At 27.9% G+C, this 19,856-nt stretch overlaps 1 protein-coding gene and 1 long non-coding RNA gene across 2 annotated transcripts; one reads left to right on the top strand and one right to left on the bottom strand.

Moving 5' to 3' along the window:
- Window positions 1-5,306: 5,306 nt before the first annotated feature.
- Window positions 5,307-5,726, top strand: LOC100210003 (E3 ubiquitin-protein ligase RNF181). The gene has a single exon (XM_065809366.1). It carries the CDS (start codon window positions 5,307-5,309, stop codon window positions 5,724-5,726), a length of 420 nt encoding a protein of 139 aa, XP_065665438.1.
- Window positions 5,727-8,926: 3,200 nt separating this feature from the next.
- On the bottom strand, window positions 8,927-15,564 carry LOC136087452 (uncharacterized). The gene is made up of 4 exons (XR_010641805.1): window positions 15,468-15,564; window positions 9,567-12,248; window positions 9,429-9,497; window positions 8,927-9,107 (listed from the first exon to the last, which is right to left on the bottom strand). It is a non-coding gene; the product is annotated as an uncharacterized LOC136087452 (long non-coding RNA).
- Window positions 15,565-19,856: the final 4,292 nt, after the last annotated feature.

The raw sequence follows: 19,856 nt of genomic DNA, 5'->3' as shown, positions 1-19,856 counted from the left end.
CTGTAAATCATGGGCGGAGTGTTGCTACATCGACTATCTTATAGCCTGACTCGCAAGGGAGTGCTGCTACATCAACTGACAAATAGCCTGACTTGCAAGGGAGTGCTGCTACATTGACTGACAAATAGCCTGACCCGCAAGGGAGTGCTGCTACATCTACTATCTTTTAGCCTTACCCGCAAGGGAGTGTTGCTACATCGACTGAGGGTTTGGTTGGGGCAGGCAGTCTATTAATTAATTAAAAAAAATAATTCCGGTCTTGCATTTTAATTTTAACTTTTTGTCAACAAAATATGGAAAAAACTTTCGGACAACATCTACGGGTTGTATATATATATATATATATATATATATATATATATATATATATATATATATATATATATATATATATATATATATATATATATATATATATATATAGTTAGTTAGTGATAAAACTGCGTTATCCACAAGCCTAGTACTTTTTTTTTTTTTTAAATCAATATTTTCTCATTGTTTGTAAACCATTCATCAAGACTTGCTTTAAACTTGTTTAAGCTCTTGGCCACTACAACAATATCCGAAAGTTTGTTCCAAATTTGGCACACTCTGTTTGAGAAGAAATGTATTCTTGAGCTAACCGATGTATGAAAGTCATTTATTTCACGAGGGGTGAAACACTGTATCCTAGTTTTATATTTGTGACCTCTAGTTGAGTAACATGGGCTATCTAATTCAACATTTGACTTAAAGACTGGTTTGACATTAAGATTGTCATTTTTTGTAATTAAGTTCCATATGCCAATTGTTGCACCATTTCACAATGTTGTCAAGGTCAGTTTGTATTTCTGAGTGTTTATCAAGGGAATCTTCCATGGCTATTAATTAGCTATTGTCAGCATACATTTTAAATGTGTTTTGCACAACTTCTGGCAAGTCGTTTATTAATAGCAGAAATAAAATGGGACCCAGAACTGAACCCTGAGGAACGCCACTGGTAACAGATACCCATTCCGAAAATATATTACCAATAGTAACTCTTTGTTTCCTATTTGTAAGAAAACTTTTAATCCAGTTATATATTTTTCCTTTTATACCATATGCTTTAATCTTTTTCAATAACCTTTTTTGTTCTACTTTATCAAAAGCTTTTGAGAAGTCAAGATATATTACGCATAACAGTTTACCCTTTGCAGCTTCCTATGTAATGGTGTCAATTGTCTTGATTAAATTTGCAGTGCATGATTTGTTTAGAACAAAACCAGTTTGCCTTTCAGAAATAAGACTATTTAAAACTAAATGTTCCAGAATTATGTCCCGAATAAGCTTTTCAAACATTTTACAAATCACAGGCGTCAAGGATAATGGTCTATAGTTTTCTTGTTCAAGTTTTGATCCCCTTTTATAAATAGGTGATATATTTACAACAGACTAATGGTAAGGGACACAACCAGTGTCAAAACTCAACTGAAAATATAGATAATCGGATCAACAAAACCTTCTGCAGCATGTTTTAAAACAAACGGACTAATTTCATCAAAACCCATCGCTTTTGACTCATCAATACTTTTTAACATTTTTAGTACTTTTTCATTGGTAATCATATCTGATAATATACTGTCATCACACTGTTTTACACATCAGCAAGAATTTAGGTATTGCTTGGTCATCATCTTTTACAAAGGCTAACTTAAATTGCTTATTTAATATATTTGAAATGACTGATATTTCAGTTGTAATTTGTTCTTTTTTGTTTTTCATGGCTCCAATTTGGAATTTAACATTTTGTTTTTTCTTTACGTAAGAGAATAAAAGTTTAGGTGGTAGCTTCACTCTTTTTACTAAATCCATTTCATATTCTTGAGTTGATCTTTTAATTTGTTTTTTAACATTAGCGCAAATTTTATTGAATTCCTTTCGAGATTCTTGACTTTGTCGATACACATTCGAACAAAATAGAGATTTTTTCATCTTTATTGCCTTTTTAACTTTTGCATCCAGCCATGGTTAGCTATTCTTTTTTTTTTTTTTGTTATTAAAAATAGGAACAAACAATTGACAAGATTCATTATAAATATGTAAAAATAACTCATAGCACTCACAGGCTGATTTATAATGAAATAGCTCAACTCAGTTGACTTGTTTCAAGTACTTAATCATTTGTATAAATTTACCCTTTTTAAAGCAAAACTTATCTCTTGTGAATACTGTATTGTCACTAGAACCAGTAAAATATTGCCAAGTGATGGACCACATGAAGAAAATCTATGCAATTCAGATTGCAAGCTAAAACAAGGTCAAGGGTGTTAACTGCAGGAACAGAATCACTTTGTTTAAATGTTGGAAAGTTTACTATTTGGTGTAAAGAACAATCATTTAAAATTTTAATAAATTCATACTTAGTTGAGTTTTCATTTGAATGAATTATTGGACCGTCATCTGTCCATTCTAAATTAGTGAAATCTTTTGATTTCACTAATTTAGAATTTGAAATCTCCTACAACAATGAGATCCATGTATTTTTTGCCACTTTTGAGTTTTGAAGCAGTTTTGATTGCGTCTAGAATTGATTTTGAGTAATCAGCTGTAGAATTTTGTGGTCGATATATACAACCAACAATTAACTTGAAATTATTACATTTTATTGAGCACCAGACTTGTTCAATTTCTGTATTGTTTAGATGCGGATTAACAACTTCTATATTTATAAGATTTTTATTTACATAAATAGCAACTCCTCCTCCAATTCTATCTCTATCTGCATGATATAGGTCATATCCATCAATGTTTTTAATTGTATCCAATTTGAACCTAGTCTCTGTAATTGCGATAACATCTATTTTGTTTGTCAAAGCAAGTGCGGACAGCTTGGATAATTTATTAGAGTTAAATGAGGTAGCATTGGTGTAATAAAAATTAATTGGTTTGTCGTTAGTCTTAATATTTTGCTTTAAATAAATAGGTAGTTGTTCATTATGTAACTTTTGATGAGATTTATAAGATTGGCTGGTATGGGCCCCTCTGGACCTGCTTGGCAATGCTTTCTTTGACAAATGGGTGAACTTTGCTGTTGCCAATGTCTTTTGTTGAAGTGATGTCAATACACAACAATTTTCCGCTTCTAATGACAAAAATCGAAAAGGCTGGTCTAGGTTATTATTGCGTTGTAAGTCTTCATTTGCCTCCTTTCTCTCTTTATACAATTGTGAAAATTCAGCCTGTTCATCAGGAGTGCGATCAGGTCTTATATATACTTTTTTGTATACCTCAATTGTTGACAGTTCCTTGGCTGCAGACAACATCTCGTTTTGTGCTACTTCATTCTCAAATTCAACAACTTATGGTTCTGATGTATTGTTTACCAAGGCAACTTCGATTTTATTATTATTCGTCCGTTCAGCGATCATATTAATTCATTGACCATGTTCTCATCATCTGTCTTACGGTCCTTGTTTTTTTTTTTTTTTTGTGAGTTAGCCAAACCAACAATCACAACATTTTTAGACTTTTTACTGGATAGTTTTTCATGACTTTTTGACACTTTGATGCTTGTATTATAAAGCTCTGAACCTGGTTTGGCTAATTGCTTAGCAATTTGGCTGTAATAAACAGTAGGTGAACTAGAAGGTGGTACATTTGCATTTTTCTCTTCTAATTTTTCACTTTCTTTTAAGTTCAGCTATTTCTGCATCTTTGCCCGTCAATTTCACTTCAAATAATTTAGTTTGTTGATTTAGTTTTAGCATAAAGTCATTTTTTAGCTCTTTAATTGCTTTGTTAATCATCAAAACCATAAAATTCTTTTGTTGGTCAGTGAGCTTAGTCATATCTCAATCCTCAATTTCCATCAATAAAAGAGAGACAACCACTGCAAACACCTGTGGATTACTTCTTGTTGATACCTTGGTCTTTATAGGAGGGCTACCACTTTGAATACCAGTGGATTACCTTCCGGTCAGAATTATTATTATATATTATATTAGTTATCTTATTAACACAAATAGAACTGTTAGTTTTTTATATTATTATTCTTCAATATAAAGCCAAAACTAAAGTCCTAAATAGAATTAAAAAAGGATATAGTTGAAAACATTATCATGTATGAGTATTAATTTACAGTGATAAGACAACTATAGTCTTTCATAGACCTTCCTGGTCATGTTAATTTTTTATTTATGTGTTTTGTAATTTTAATTTTATATGACATATATGTATGTGTGTGTGTCTATATATATATATATATATATATATATATATAATATATATATATATATATATATATATATATATATATATATATATATATATATATATATATATATATATATATACATATATATATATATTTATATATATATATATATATATATATTTATATATATATATTTATATATATTTATATATATATATATATATATATATATACATATATATATATATATATATATATATATATATATATATATATATATATATATATATATATATATATGTATGTATGTATATAACTTAAGTTGCTCGTTTAGATGAGCACTCTGGTGTCACACTGAAATAGCCTGCTGAGGGTTTGGCATGGGGCAGCAATCTTTTCTTTCATTATTCTTCGTTTTTTTTTTTTCTTTTTCTAAAAATGCGGTATGCTATAAATATAAGCAAAACAAGTGAGCAAAAGCTTATCTAAATAGGCTATAGAAGATATATATATATAGCCTTATATCATAGTCAAAAGAGACTTATATGGTAAAAAAAGTCACTTTCTACAACTTTTAAGCAGCTTCAACAATTAAGTACATTTTAATGTTGTTTAAAAGTTAAAACAATTAAAATAATACAGAAGTACATTGAGTTTTTTAAAAAACTGCAATAATAATGACTAGAAAGATTTTTTAATCAATAGTGTTTTTGTTTTTTTAAATATATTTTAAAAATATGCGCAGAGTGTTGCTACATCAACTATCTTATAGTCTGCTGCTAGAATGGAGTGCTGCTACATCGACTATCTAATTAGCTTTATATATATATAATATATATATATATATATATATATATATATATATATATATATATATATATATATATATATATATATATATATATATATATATATATATATATATATATATATATATATATATATATATATATATATATATATTTATATATTTATATATGAATATATATGTGTGTGTGTGTGTATATATATGTGTGTATATATATAAATATATATATATATATATATATATATATATATATATATATATATATATATATATATTTATATATTTTATATATATGAAGTACATATTTTAAATATGATTAATTAAATGTCTACACAATCTAACAATGTTGAATCATGGGATTTTCTCGAAATTGCTAGAATCTTTCTAGCAACATTTCAAATCTCTGAGGAGTTGGAGAGTAGTCTGCAAGGAAAAATTAAAAATCCCCCAGCTTCAAAACAGTTTTTGGCTAATCTTTCTACTGTTTGTCGGAAATCTGAAAGCTGTCCTATTTGCTTGAAAGTGTTTGAAGAAAAAAGTTTAGTTAAAGAACTTCCTAAATGTAAACATTGTTTTCATGCAACGTGCATTTTACCATGGCTGTACAAAACAAACACATGTCCTATGTGTCGATATGAATATCCTACAGATGATTTTGAGTATGAAGAAAAGAGGCGACTGAAAGAAAAAGAACCACAACGAGAAGAAATGCTTGAAGAGTTACATAACTCTATGTTTTCTTAAATTAAAAAATAAATGCTTTCAATTACAAAATAATGTATACTTTATTTACCTGATTTTCTAAGCAAATAAAAATCCCGTTTTTTTCAAATACCTTGTGATCAGTACTTGTGTTTAGGGTTTCAAATTATTCTACATTAAAGACTATCCGGTTGAGATGTGATGCCCAATAGCCTTGCATACTTGACCATAACAAGGGCGTGAATTGTAACATTGATAGTGTTACGTTTTTTTACTTTTAGATCCATGATAAGACTAACTGCTTTTTGATTTTTATTTTATAAAACTTCAGAATGCATTTTGTTACAGTAGTAGGACTTTTAGGGATGTCGAAGCCTTTGCTTCAAAAAATAATTGCATGCGATTTCAATCAAAGCTAAAATCAATTTAATAAAAAAGCTGCCCTAAAACTTTTGATATTAAAAAACTTTTAATATTTAATCAAATTGCTTTAGTTTAAAGAATATATACATACAGGAATAATAATTGTCTTTTTAATATTACATTAATGTAAAATTAAGCAGACAATGCATTGTGCTTAAACAACTAAGCTACAAAGTGTAACGACAAACAATTGTAACTAAAAGCAGAAAAAAATAAACTAACATTTGACAAAATAAAAATAAATTTATACTTTGAGTCAAAAGTTTCCTATCATAAATAACAGTTATATTAAACTTTTAATTTTTTTTTAATCTATGTTTATCGTTTCCCAACCTTTACGCAAAAAAAAAAAAAAAAAAGACAAGTAACACCTTGTTTTATTGAAAAATATCCGTATTGTCGGGTTTTCACTGAAAGTTGTACGGATTTTTGAATAGTCAAAATTAAGCGAAATGTCCGGATAATCAGATTCGGATATCCAGATTGGAAACTCGACTCGTGTTCAATCCATAAACTGCTAACGATAAAACTGCTGCAACCTCAATCCATTAAAAATTTTATTTATTAAAATATCTACATTTATTTTAGAATAATAAAAAAGAAGAAACAAAGTTCGTGAATAATATGATTACTTTTCTACAACCACAATTTTCCAATCAATTTATGTTGTTTGCAAGAATATCCTTACATATTTTGGTATCCTTACGCAAAAGATAAAAGATTTCGCTTCCTCCTATGTACAATTATCTATGTTGATGCCTTTACCCAGACAAGCAGAGTTTTCTTTAAGTATCTTGTACTCAACATTAAGTAATAATAAGAGTTTAATGTATTTAATTTAAATTACTTATTTACTTTGTTTATTTATAAAAGACCTGGAAAATTTACAACTTGTTTTAGAAAATATATATTGAAAATTGAATCATATGGTTTTGAGTATATGTACATTAAATAACTAAACAACTGTTTATTGTGCTGCAAATAGGCCCATGCAATATCTTTTTCTTAAGGAGTGGCTAGTCTTAATGACCCACGCAACGTCTAATGGTAGGGTATTTACGATTTAATACCAAATATGGCTTGCACCATGTTATCTTATCGAACATATACCAGAGCTGATGGTCAATATATGGAATCCAATAAACTTTTTTGTATTTATATGTTAGTAATGACCAAGGTGTCAAATGTTGATTAAAACCTTTTCATTAGCTAATAACAAATATTAACGCAATATTACCAAAAGTATAAACAATATTAAAATACAATATAAATAGATTAGATATGTCAAAGAAGTACAAATAGGTATTGGTTAATTACTGTACATAAATAGCTACCTTTATTTATTAATTTTTAGCTTTTATTTTTTGCTCATTTTCCGAAAATGCTTTAAGATTGCTCATCATGTATAATGTTTGTTTTTTTTGTTAAAAAAATACTGATTTTTTTCTTCTTCTTTTTTTTTTTTTCGATTACATAATAAAACTATACACAGGTTTTCATATAATTAAAAATGGAATAAAAAAATGCTAAAACTTCACATTTTAAGTAATGATATAAACAAAACGGATTTAAATATAAGAACGGATTTAAATGATAAGATTATCATCATAATCCTTTCATAAAGCCCCTACATAGATTTCCTGAAAAAATAATATAAAAATAAATCTCTATTTTATTTTATTTTTAAAAAGCATTGTTTTTATCCCGATTTAGGTGTCCCTAATTCCGTATCAAATATAGAAAAACACACAATAAATACTAGCATTAAAATAATTAATTTAATCCTTTAAAAAAATGAAATTGTTTAATTAAAAAAGAAAATATACTATTTTATTCACATTCGTTACAAATAAGTTCCATAATTGAACGATAATCAACGACACATGCAATGCATGACCAATAAGAACACTGCTCACATGTAAGCCATTGGTTATCTAAGCTATTCGCCCAACCACTTTCGCAAGAATAACAAATGCAATCATCAGGTATTAAAATGCTGTTTGAAGCTTGAGATAAATGTGGGTCTTCTGATTGATTCTTTGTCTTTCAACCTTTTTTACATGGTGTTTTAATTGACTGACTTTGTTTCAACTTTTTTTCTTTTCATTTCTTTTTTGTGCATTTTCTGCTTTTTGAGTAGCAGTGGCAATCTTTTTTTGCTCTCAAGCCAATTTCTTTGCGGCTTGTTTATCTAATTTATGTTTTTTTGATTCTTGTTCAGCTTCGTGGTAAGCGATGACATCCCAGTGAAAAAGCGCACATGGGATACGCGTCGATTTTTTCCATAAGTAACCCATGTGGGGATTACTATTTTGTCCCATGTGGGTTTCATATGGTAAATCCCACATGGATTCCATATGGTAAATCCCATATGGGATACGCGTGGGTTTTTACCATATGTAACCCATATGGGGATTATTATTTTGTCCCATGTGGGTTTCATATGGTAAATCCCACATGGGTTTTATGTGGTAAATCCTACATGGGATTTAGGTGAAAAATACTACATGTTATAGATCTTAAATGCCACATATTTTAATCCAAATGGTATAAAAGTAGTCAATACTAGACAAATGAAAGTCTGAATGCTTCTATTTTTAAAATTCTTTTAATTTAAAAATTACTTAAATAGTAATTTAAAATAAATCATCGAAGCTTTCAGAGAAGCTTAACTTAATCTGGTATTTGCTACTTTATCCCATTTGGTATTCAAAATGTGTAGCATTTTTGATCTTTTACATGTGATGTTTTCCACCTATAACCCATGTGGGATTTACCTTAAACTATTATGACGAAATTTTATAAAATTAAAAAACGTGTTGCAAAATGAATTTATTTTAAAATAAATGCTATTAATTAATACATCCAAAATGAATATTAAAAATATTATTTTTTCTTTTGCGATTAACACGCCGTTTTTTGTCGATTGAATTAATTAAATCGCTTCGGCTTGCATAATACCGAGGTTTTTAGTATCTTCTAACTTTCTTCAAACATTTTCTAAAAAAAAAATATAAATACAAATGTATATAAATAAATATATATATATATATATATATAGAGAGAGAGAGAGAGAGAGAGAGAGAGAGAGAGAGAGAGAGAGAGAGAGAGAGAGAGAGAGAGAGAGAGAGAGAGAGAGAGAGAGAGAGAGAGAGAGAGAGAGAGAGAGAGAGAGAGAGAGAGAGAGAGAGAGAGAGAGAGAGAAAGAGAGCAATTTTAATAAGGAACCTTATTAGTCGAGCAATTTTAATTATTAGCCAGGTTGAAGTCATTAATGACTACAATATTTCACAAATAATTATTTCCTAATTTATTACTTACAATGACTAACGTATTATGGGTAATTGAACACATATTATGCGTAATGAGCTTGAACCCATGAGGAGAATCCTGAAAAAAAGTGATCAATTAGGATAAGTAGTTAAACAAAAAAACAAAAACAAAAATGTAAAAACCTACTTTTTCAATGATGTAGACGTTGGGTGCAATAGCCACTGGATGCAAAAGTATCTTTACTTTTTCGTCACACACACGGCCTTCTATAATAACAGGCCTTGACATCGCGAAATGCCGTAAAAACTGAAGGCCGATTAAACTTTCACTTTTACTTATATTGATATATTTTTATATTAGGTAGGGTGTAATGGCAGTCTATGTTTTCTAATAATAATCTCTAGTAAAGACGGAAATATAAAAAGAAAACCAAAAAGTTGTTAAAAGATAATCATATTTTTCGTATTTCAAATTTCATTAAGAATATTTATGTAATATTAAATAGTATCAATAACAAGCAGAACCATAACAAAGTATATATCTATATATTAAAAAGATAACTGTATTTTTAATTTTTTTTGCTAAAAATGGTAACAATAAAAATCACCAACAATAAAAAACACCAACAAAAGTTGATTCAAGCAAAAAAAAAGTTTTATCAATATATCTCAACAGGGTAAATATTTACAAATCCAAACATATTGAAAGACATATAGGCTAATGAGAAAATAAAAAACATAACAAGTAAATAGCATAATTAATTACAAAACTAATTTTCACATAAATTATGATAGCTTTAGTATTTTGGGAGTGGTAATTAGTGAGTAATTCTTTAGCAGAATATTAGAATATACTCTGCATTGTTTTTTTGTGATTTTAAATTAATATTTAGCAGCAATGAACTAAAACTGAGTAACACAAAATGTTCTACATAAAGGGTCAGTAGCACCTTGAAAAAAAAAAAGCAAAATATTGACCATTAGAAAAGAGCATCAGAAGGAATTTCAAGTCCGCCTCTGTTTAGGCTATACAGATAACTTCCATATTTATAATAATAATTGGTAGAATCATCATAAATTTTTATTTCGCTTTTTTGCACATAGCCAGCTATGTAAACTATAGCCACTAATGTAGATTTATTAACTGACCTTTCAAGATCATGTATATTATCCAGAAGTTCTTTTTCATCAGTAGAAATATCTCTAAAACATATGTCACAATGATGACCATCGATACCATCAACAGGAATGTCAAGTTGTAATATCAATTTAGTAAGTTGAATATTAATTTTTTCAATTACAGATTTAGCGTTTATAAAGTAAATACCTCCAGATCCCTGTCAAAGCTTAGAAAAAGCTTTTTCAAGTGGATCTGTTGAAAACCAACCTAATAAGACATACTTTGCTCCATTACTCAACGAAGTTTCTACAAGATCAATAAAGCCATAACATCAATGCGCTATTGCATTGCTAGTATCTAGCGTAAGCTGTTTTACACGCTTACCTGTAGGTTTCATAAAATTTGACAGTTCAGCAATATCTTGAAGCAGTTGTAACTGTTGATCACCAACTGAGTGGATTTCTTCGCATAATTCATTTCTAAACCGAATGCCAGCAGCAGGTGCTTTGACATTAACAACATTCGAAAAAAAATTATTTTTCAATAAATACAGCAGTACCTTCAAATGCTTTATTTTCGATCTCTGGATGCGTTCTTAATGCAGCTACTGTTTCTTTGCAAAAAACAGACAAACAAAACTTTACAGATTGTCTCTCTATTGGTTTTGGATAAACTGATTTAGCTGTAAGTTAAGAGAGTTTAAAAAGACTATTGCACTCAATTTTATATATAGTTTCTAAATCACTCCACTTAGCCAAAGCCAGTTCTTTATTGTTCAAAAGTTGAAGTTCCCCAGTCTTTTTTGTCAACCAATTGTTTCATATAGATTTTAGTAGATGCACATAATCATACAATAAATATATACCTGATGTTGTTAACCATGGTTTACTATCAACTGTTTTAAACATTCCAAAAAATCTTTGATTTACACGGTTACCATCAGTAATTATTACCAGTGTCTTACTATTTTCAATATTATTTATTGTATAGACAATTTGTTGACATTGAGCAAACTGAAATTCAGAGGAAAGATTTGCAACAGGTTGAGCTCTACATATAAATTCTGGACCTCCAAAAAGACATTTAATCATAAATGATAAAATTGTTTTAGCTAACTTTTCAGGGTAGTTTACTGCTTGACCAAACAAAGCACCTCTTTGGTAAAGTAATGAAGCTTTGACATAGACCTCATCAATTAGTAGTATGGAAATTCTTTTTAATGGATTTAAATTCATAAAAATACTATTTATGAAACTTAAGTCCTCCATTGAGCTTATTTTTGAAGTCAATCGTGTTAAAGTCCTTATACTTGGCAACTTGTAGTCAATACACAAACAATCATATAAACTTCGTTGTAGTTGTAATTAATATTGTAGTTGTAGTTGTATAAATTGATATTTTTGTTGTAGTTGAGATAGTTTGACTTGCAAAGAGATACACAGCATTTCAAAGGCATTTTTAAGGCATTTAAAAAAACTAATCGTTATTTTGACAATATTATTACCTTACAATGTTAACGCCTTGAAACTTACAACGTTAACGTCTTGAAGTTGCGCTATCTAATTTATAAACCAATCAAATTTTAAAGATTTATTAAAAAAGCGCAAACACAAACTTTCGTATAATGTTAAAAGATGAAAATGTAAACACAGTATTAGGAATTGGCCTTCAGATTAATAAATTTGTTGCGCGATGTCAAGGCCTGTTATTATAGAAGGCCGCGGTCACACATAATATAATATTCTGAAACTAATAAACAAAAATCTAAATTTCTATAAGTAAATTTATTCTTTGATCATTGCCTTTATATCCTATCTTATTTTCATATCATCTATTATGGTATTATTTCATTAAATCTATTATGGTATTATTTATATAACATATCACAACTATATTATTAAATTTGTGATATTCAAATATCATATGAACATTCTCTAACATGTTCATATGATATTTGAATATAGTTCTTGAGTATATTATTTGCAAACTTATCTTTGTCAAAAACCAAGCATGCATGCATGGGACACTGCAGTGTCCCACAAAGAAATGCTGGTTTGAAAGTCAAATTTTCTTTAATAAAAAAAAAAAATTAAAATAGGGGGGAGATAAGTTTCTGTAACTTTTTTTATGCTCCAAAACTTTTAACTTTAGATATAATAAGGTCCTTATGACTTAAGGGACTTACAAACTACATTGAAGAACAAAAACAGGATATTAACAGAAACTTTTCAATTTTTAATCTGGAGTACCACAGTGTTATTGGGAATAAAGTCTCTGGGTCCAGTATTCAAAGTAATATGATCTAAAGTAATATATAAATTAAATAAAATGCTTTAAAATGCATGCAGTTATACATATAACTTCTGATAGTTAACTATATGTATAACTAGTTATACATAAAATTTATTATACAAACTTATTTTTTAAGGTTATGCTTGAAAAAATTAGTACCAATTAATTCAAATTCAAGATTTAGTTCAAGTTCAAGTTCTTATTTGTTCATTGTTTTTTCACTATTTTATATTTATTTGTTCAAATTTGTTAACTAGTACTAATTCTTACTACAGTAAGAATATTTATCATTGTTGAACGTGATTTTATTGGTAACTTAATTTTAGTTTCAACATATTTTGACAACCCCCTTTACATTTTAAATGATGACAGCTTTACTTTTCTATTGATGTTAAATTTATTACGTTTCAATAACTCAGATTGAATTTTACTGAATTATTATAAGCTTTGTAAGAATTTGTTGTATATCAAATGGTGTTGTAAATAAAGTAAAAATTATATATATATATATGTATATATATATATATATATATATATATAATATATATATATATATATATATATATATATATATATATATATATATATAGTATTTAGGCTATAGGATCATGATGCCAGTAGATAGAGGGGCAGTGTGAGTTTAACAATAATTAACAATGGGAGGGAATGTTGAGACCAAAATAATGTCAATTAAAAAATTGAATTAAAAAAAAAAGTAAATTATTTTATTTAAAAAAAAGTAAAACAATTTATGCTAGCTATGAGCAGGTTTTAGAGGTATTTACACCAACAATGTGGTCTAAAAACTTCTTGCTTTTGTTGCTTAAAACTGTAGAGGATCATAGGAAAAACAATTTAAACTCAGAAATTAGCTTGCTTATCTGAAAGAACAATTTGTGCTTTTTTTTTTTACTTTTAGTACTGTTGAGAATAAATGTATAATTGAACCAGAAAAAAATTGATGGCATATGCATTTTATTATATTATATTAACAATTTAGATATACCATCATAATATGATAACAAAAACTGACATCATTTTCAATGGGAGATAGCAATAAATTGACTGAGTTTGATAAAGGGTAAAGGTGTTCAATAAACCGGGTCATCATCTGACATCATTATGCATAGATGATCCTATGATTTAGATAAAATAAGTAATCAATTTGCCATATTTCTCTTTAGAAAGTGTAAGAAAAAAGCATTGTTGTGCTGAGAACCTACCTATTGAGCAAGCTTTGACCACCTATTTTATAAATTTGAGAGACAGAAGTGGAAGTGCGAATCGCAAAAGAACTAATAACAATGCTCTAAATTGATTTTAACTTTGTAGACTAACATTAATATAGTATTTAGAAATAATAAATGAAGTTTACATGATTTTTATAATTTGTATTTATTTCCATTAATTATCAGTTATCAGTCTCTATTTTATAAAATGAATTAAAAAACTATTTATTTATAGTATAATATTAACACATAAATACTAGTTTCCTAATGCTATTATCATCACAATGTTAATGGTATTCGTTTTAAAGTGTAATTTTGTATCAATTTTATTGTTTTAATGTTGTATATATATATATATATATATATATATATATATATATATATATATATATATATATATATATATATATATATATATATATATATATATATATTATTTTCACTTTATTTAAAACACCATTTGATATACAACAAACCCCTACAAAGTTTACAGTAATTCAGTTATGATACAATCTGAGTTATTGAAATATAATAAATTTAACATCAATAGAAAAGTAAAGCTGTCATCATTTAAAATGTAAAGGGTGTTGTCAAAATATGTTGAAAATAAAATTAACAAATAAAATCACATTCAACAATGATAAACATTCTTACTGTAGTAAGAAATAGTACTAATTAACAAATTCGAACAAATAAATATAAAATTAACAAAAACAATGAATAAATAAGAACTTTAACTTGAACTTTAACTAAATCTTAAATTTGAATTAATTGGTACTAATTTGTTCAAGCATAACCTTAAAAAATAAGTTTCTATAACAAATTATATGTATAACTAGTTATACATATAGTTAACTATCAGGAGTTATATGTATAACTATATCAGGAGTTATATGTATAACTATATCAGGAGTTATATGTATAACTATATGCATTTTAAAGTATACTATTTTATTTAAACATTACTTTAGATTATATTACTTTGAAAACTGGACCCAGAGGCTTTATTCCCAATAACACTGTGGTACTCCAGATTAAAAATTGAAAAGTTTCTGTTAATATCCTGTTTTTGTTCCTCAATGTAGTTTGTAAGTCCCTTAAGTCATAAGGACCTTATTATATCTAAAGTTAAAAGTTTTGGAGCATAAAAAAAGTTACAGAAACTTATCTCCCCCACCACCACCACCCTATTTTTTTCTTTTTTAACAAAGAAAATTGGGAATTCTTTGACTTTCAAACCTGCATTTCTTTGTGGGACACTGTAGTGTCCCATGCATGCATGCTTGGTTTTTGACAACATTTGAACTTTCATCAGTTAATTGTTTGCAGATAATATACTCAAGATCTATATTCAAATAACTATTATATTATCCTAATAATACGTCTATTTGCACAAATCTTAATCTTATTTCTATAAAGAAAGATAAACATTATTCGTGGTACTTACATACTTGCTTGCCATTCTCTATATTAATATAAAATATTTTCACACAATATAAACGTAACGCAATGCAATGTCGCTTTAAAAATTTTTATTTAGTTTTTTTTAAAAAGTTTTTTTTTTAGTTTCCAGCTTTCAAATTAATTCCCATGCAAATCCCACATGAAAGCCACGTGGGATTTCCCATGTGTGTAAATACCATATGGTTCCCACATGTAACCCATGTGGGATTACCCACATGGGTTTAAGGTGACAAATTTCCATACGGATACCTCATGGGAAAATCCGTCCCACGTAAATCCCATCAATCCCACACGGAACCCATGCGGAACCCATGTGGGACGCGGTTTTATTTTTCACTGGGATACGCCGAAGTCATATTATAATTAGCTGGTCGCTTTATTCTCTCACCTTTTTACACTCTTATATTTAGAATTGTTTATATTGATTTGTTTATATCTTTTCCCACTTCTTGAACGACATTATTCAAAGTAGTAAAACTTTTAATCAAAAATTCACGATTTGACATTTTTGGCAGTGTGTATTTGTAGCATTTCCTAAAAGTAATGTACTAGATACTGTTTAAGAATCAAATAAATTTTCAATATTGTTGTTTTCAACAGCTTGAAACACGGCACCGATGAAAGTTTGTTTAGAAGAAATTTGTAAACAATCAAGTGAAAAGATCCTTAAACATGGCCAGAAAATGTCGATTTGTCCGACTTTGAAAGTGGTTTTTAGTCAAACAACTTTTGACTATTCGCTTCCATTCGCCTTTTACTGTTTTAAAAACGCCAACACATAATGGCTGTAAAAATGGGCTAGTATGACCCGGCAAACGCCAAAGTAAAATATAGTTTTTTAAAGCTTTTTATTTCAACTCCAAGGTCATATGTAAAGCAATGATCAATAATCAGAACTTTAAAACTTAGAGTTTATTTGCGGCAAAAAAACTGTTGTAAATTGACAAAAAATGTTTGGGTTCCATCCAGCCTGAACTACTACTGTTTTAATAAACATTCTAGGCATCGCCTTTGCACCAGTCTCTCATAATATTTAGGCATTTATAAATTACTTGATGAGGTAATTGCTGAAAGTGTCCCAACAAGTCAAGATGGTGGTAGCATTTTATGATTTTTTGTTCCTTTTCTACATATAATTTCGACTTGGCCTTGATCAAATTGCAAACCAGACTTATCACAGTTGCATATATGAGACGGTTATTGCCTAAATTATGTTTATTATCTGCTGCTCCTAATTGCTCAAACCAGTTATCCATTATAGCTGGCTGTGTGGCCACAGCTCTAGTAGTTTGCATGCCACTTACTTTTCTTGGGCAAATTTCTTTACGATATTTATTCATGAAAAGAGAGTACCATTTTCTAGTCGGTTTGCCGTCATTGAATAAACTAGTTTAGTTTGATTCTTTCAAATAGTCATCAACAAAAAAAAATACGTCTTTTCTATTCAAGCCAAAGCCTACATCAATCATAAATTATAATAAATCAACAATAATAGCTTTAGTGATGCTCATCTTTTTTGGCGGTCGTGACCCTTTTGTTCTGTTAAAAAAGTAGATTTCGCCACATAACATTTAGCAGCTTGTACATATGACTTTTTTTTTTCAGTAATAGTTTGAAGAGCTAGCTGGAATCGACTTTCTCGCTCCTCTTTTTGCTTAAATTTATCTTATTTTATTTTATTTATTCTTTAATACAGTAAAACAGTTAACACCTAGGCATTAACTTTATGCGCGTTAAATAATAAATACCTGTATCAGGTTTTAAGTGTCTATTTTTTTTGCTGGTGGCTAATTTATTTTTTATTATTTTCATGCACATGAAATAATAATTAACTGTATCCGGATTTAGATGTCAATTTTTTTTTATTGCTGGTGGCTAATTCATTTTCTATTTTTTTCAATTAATTCAAATAGTAATTTAATGTTTTTTTTTACTCAAATAATGGGCATAAAATTCTGCACAAATTAGTGTTTTACTTTTTTAATATTTTCGTTGCAAATTAAGTTGTTTTTTTTTCTGTTTTTTTTTTTTATTAATTTTGTTATGTTAGATTTCAAATTAAAATCTTTCATGATTGCATTATTTCATATAATTTTTTTTTATATTGTTCGATTTGTCTGGTATAGACGTTTGTTAATTAAAGAAAATAATTCATAAATTCGTTATATAATGCGAGTTATGAAACTTTTTATTAAAACCATCCGGAATTAGGTTATATTCGGAATTAGAGGGTTTTACAGTAAATATTACAAACAAACGAAAAAAAACAAAAACAAAAAAGCACTTACAATATGTGTATATATATATAAATATATATATATATATATATATATATATATATATATATATATATATATATATATATATATATATATATATATATATATATATATATATATATAATATGTTTGTAAGGAATTGAGGAGATGCTTTTATAGAAGAATTTTTTATTTAATTTCATAATAACAGACTAATACCAATAACAAAATCATCAAAGTGTAATGATATAACAGAAAGAAAAGAAAAATATATATATGAATAAAATATAACAGAAAGAAAAGATTTTTTGGAACTAAACTCTTTGTTAATATTTGATCGATTAAACTTATGATAAAATGTTTACAAAAAATATTTAAAAAAACGTTTGGTAGAAGTAGGCACTTCTACTAAACCCGAAGTCACACACGCTTTAACTATCATCATTATCTCTGGTTATAATCAATACCAAAGTACGCGGATAATTTCAGAATGAGTTCGTTTTTTAATTTTGGCCAACTGGTTCCCAAGTTATGACAATTTATGTTTGGCTCAATAACGCCTATTTTGCGTCAAGTTTTGGTGAGTTTTCCTTAAGGATTTATGGCACCAAATTTTGATATTAGATTTATTTTATAAATGCCATCAGTGAGAAAGAGTTTCATTGAAGTACTTTTGCTAAATTATCTTTATTGTTTTCTTTTTTTTACTAAAGAATCAAAGCATTCAGTTCTATAAAATATTATTTTCATATTAGGGGCCCCTAGGAAAGGATCCCACTGCTCGTTTGCCCCATTTGTGGCAGTTAGGTCATAAGCTATGAAAGTTTTTGTAAACCGCAAAAATTAACTTTAGTTAAAGAAAAAGAGCTTTTTCAAAATGTCAGAGTGCACAAACTCATTTATAAATATCAAGAAAATAAGTAAAAATCTTAGGACTTGTTTCCCCTGTTCAGGGCAATTGGGCCAAGAACAATAAAATTTCTGTAAAAACAATTAAAAAAATATTTAGTTAAAGAGAGCTTTTTCAAACTGTCAGAATTAACAAATTCATTTTTTATGAATAAATATTAGGATATTATGTAAAAATAGACAGGGCCCTCTTTTCCATTTTGAGACAAATTGGGCCAAGAGTACAAAAAGTTCTGTTAAAAAGGTAAAAATGACTTAAGTTAAAGAAAAAGAGATTTTTCAAATTGTTAGAGCGAAAAAATTCATTTACATTTATAAATATCAAAAAAATTTGTAAAAATTTCAGGTCATCTTTCCCCGAATCAGGGCAATTGGGCAATTAAAACTCTGTAAAAATAATAAAAACTAACTTTAGTTAAAGAAAAAGTGCTTTTTCATATTATCAGAGTAAACAAGTACATACACATTTATAAAAATCCAATATATATGTAAGAATTCCAGTGCTTGTTTGCCCCATTTGAAGCAATTGGGTCAAAGGCAATGAAATTTCTGTAAAAATCAAAAAAATAAACTTTAGTTAAAGAACGAGAGCTTTTTTATTGTAAGAGTAAAAAGATTCATATACATTTATAAAAATCCAAATTTTCTAGAAAGAAATGACTTTGTAAACCATAGAAATGCAATGCCTTGCTTTGTCCAACTGCTGTCTTAAACACTCCATGTACTTTCTTCTGGGGCATTTCCAATTTGAAAACTCATAAGAGAGACTATCGACACTTTACAAACATACATACGCGGATGTATAATAGCTGCTGTACCTTCTGTTTGACGTAAAGTTAAATCTTTTCTGCAGGAGTTCCATTCTTGAATGATTTTTACGTTTTAAAGCAAAGTTTTCAGCATATTTTAGAAATTGCAATCGACCAAATCAGATTCCTAAAGCTTATATGCAAAATCAATTATTTATTTTCTTTTTCTTCATCTAAAACAGTTGTATGTCTAGGTTTGGTTCCCATTTCTGTTACTTTTATACACATGGTTAAGATGGTTTACACATTAAGATCACAAAAAGTCATTATAGAAAATTTAAAGCAAATTTTTAAAACTGGATTTTCAAAACAAATAAATACAGCCATTGGGACTGAAGTTAAAAAACTAATGTTATTAAAGCATGTTATTAACTTAAAGTCAAATATGTTGTTAAG

The sequence above is a fragment of the Hydra vulgaris genome, chromosome 11, assembly GCF_038396675.1.
Source record: "Hydra vulgaris chromosome 11, alternate assembly HydraT2T_AEP".
In the NCBI taxonomy this organism is placed as follows: domain Eukaryota; kingdom Metazoa; phylum Cnidaria; class Hydrozoa; order Anthoathecata; family Hydridae; genus Hydra; species Hydra vulgaris.
Note: the sequence above shows the minus strand (reverse complement) of the source record. Positions and strands in the feature narration are given on the sequence as shown.

Bases quoted from the DNA above. Each gene is read 5' to 3' on its own strand.
- LOC100210003 (XM_065809366.1), top strand. From the start codon at position 5,307: ATGTCTACACAATCTAACAATGTTGAATCATGGGATTTTCTCGAAATT.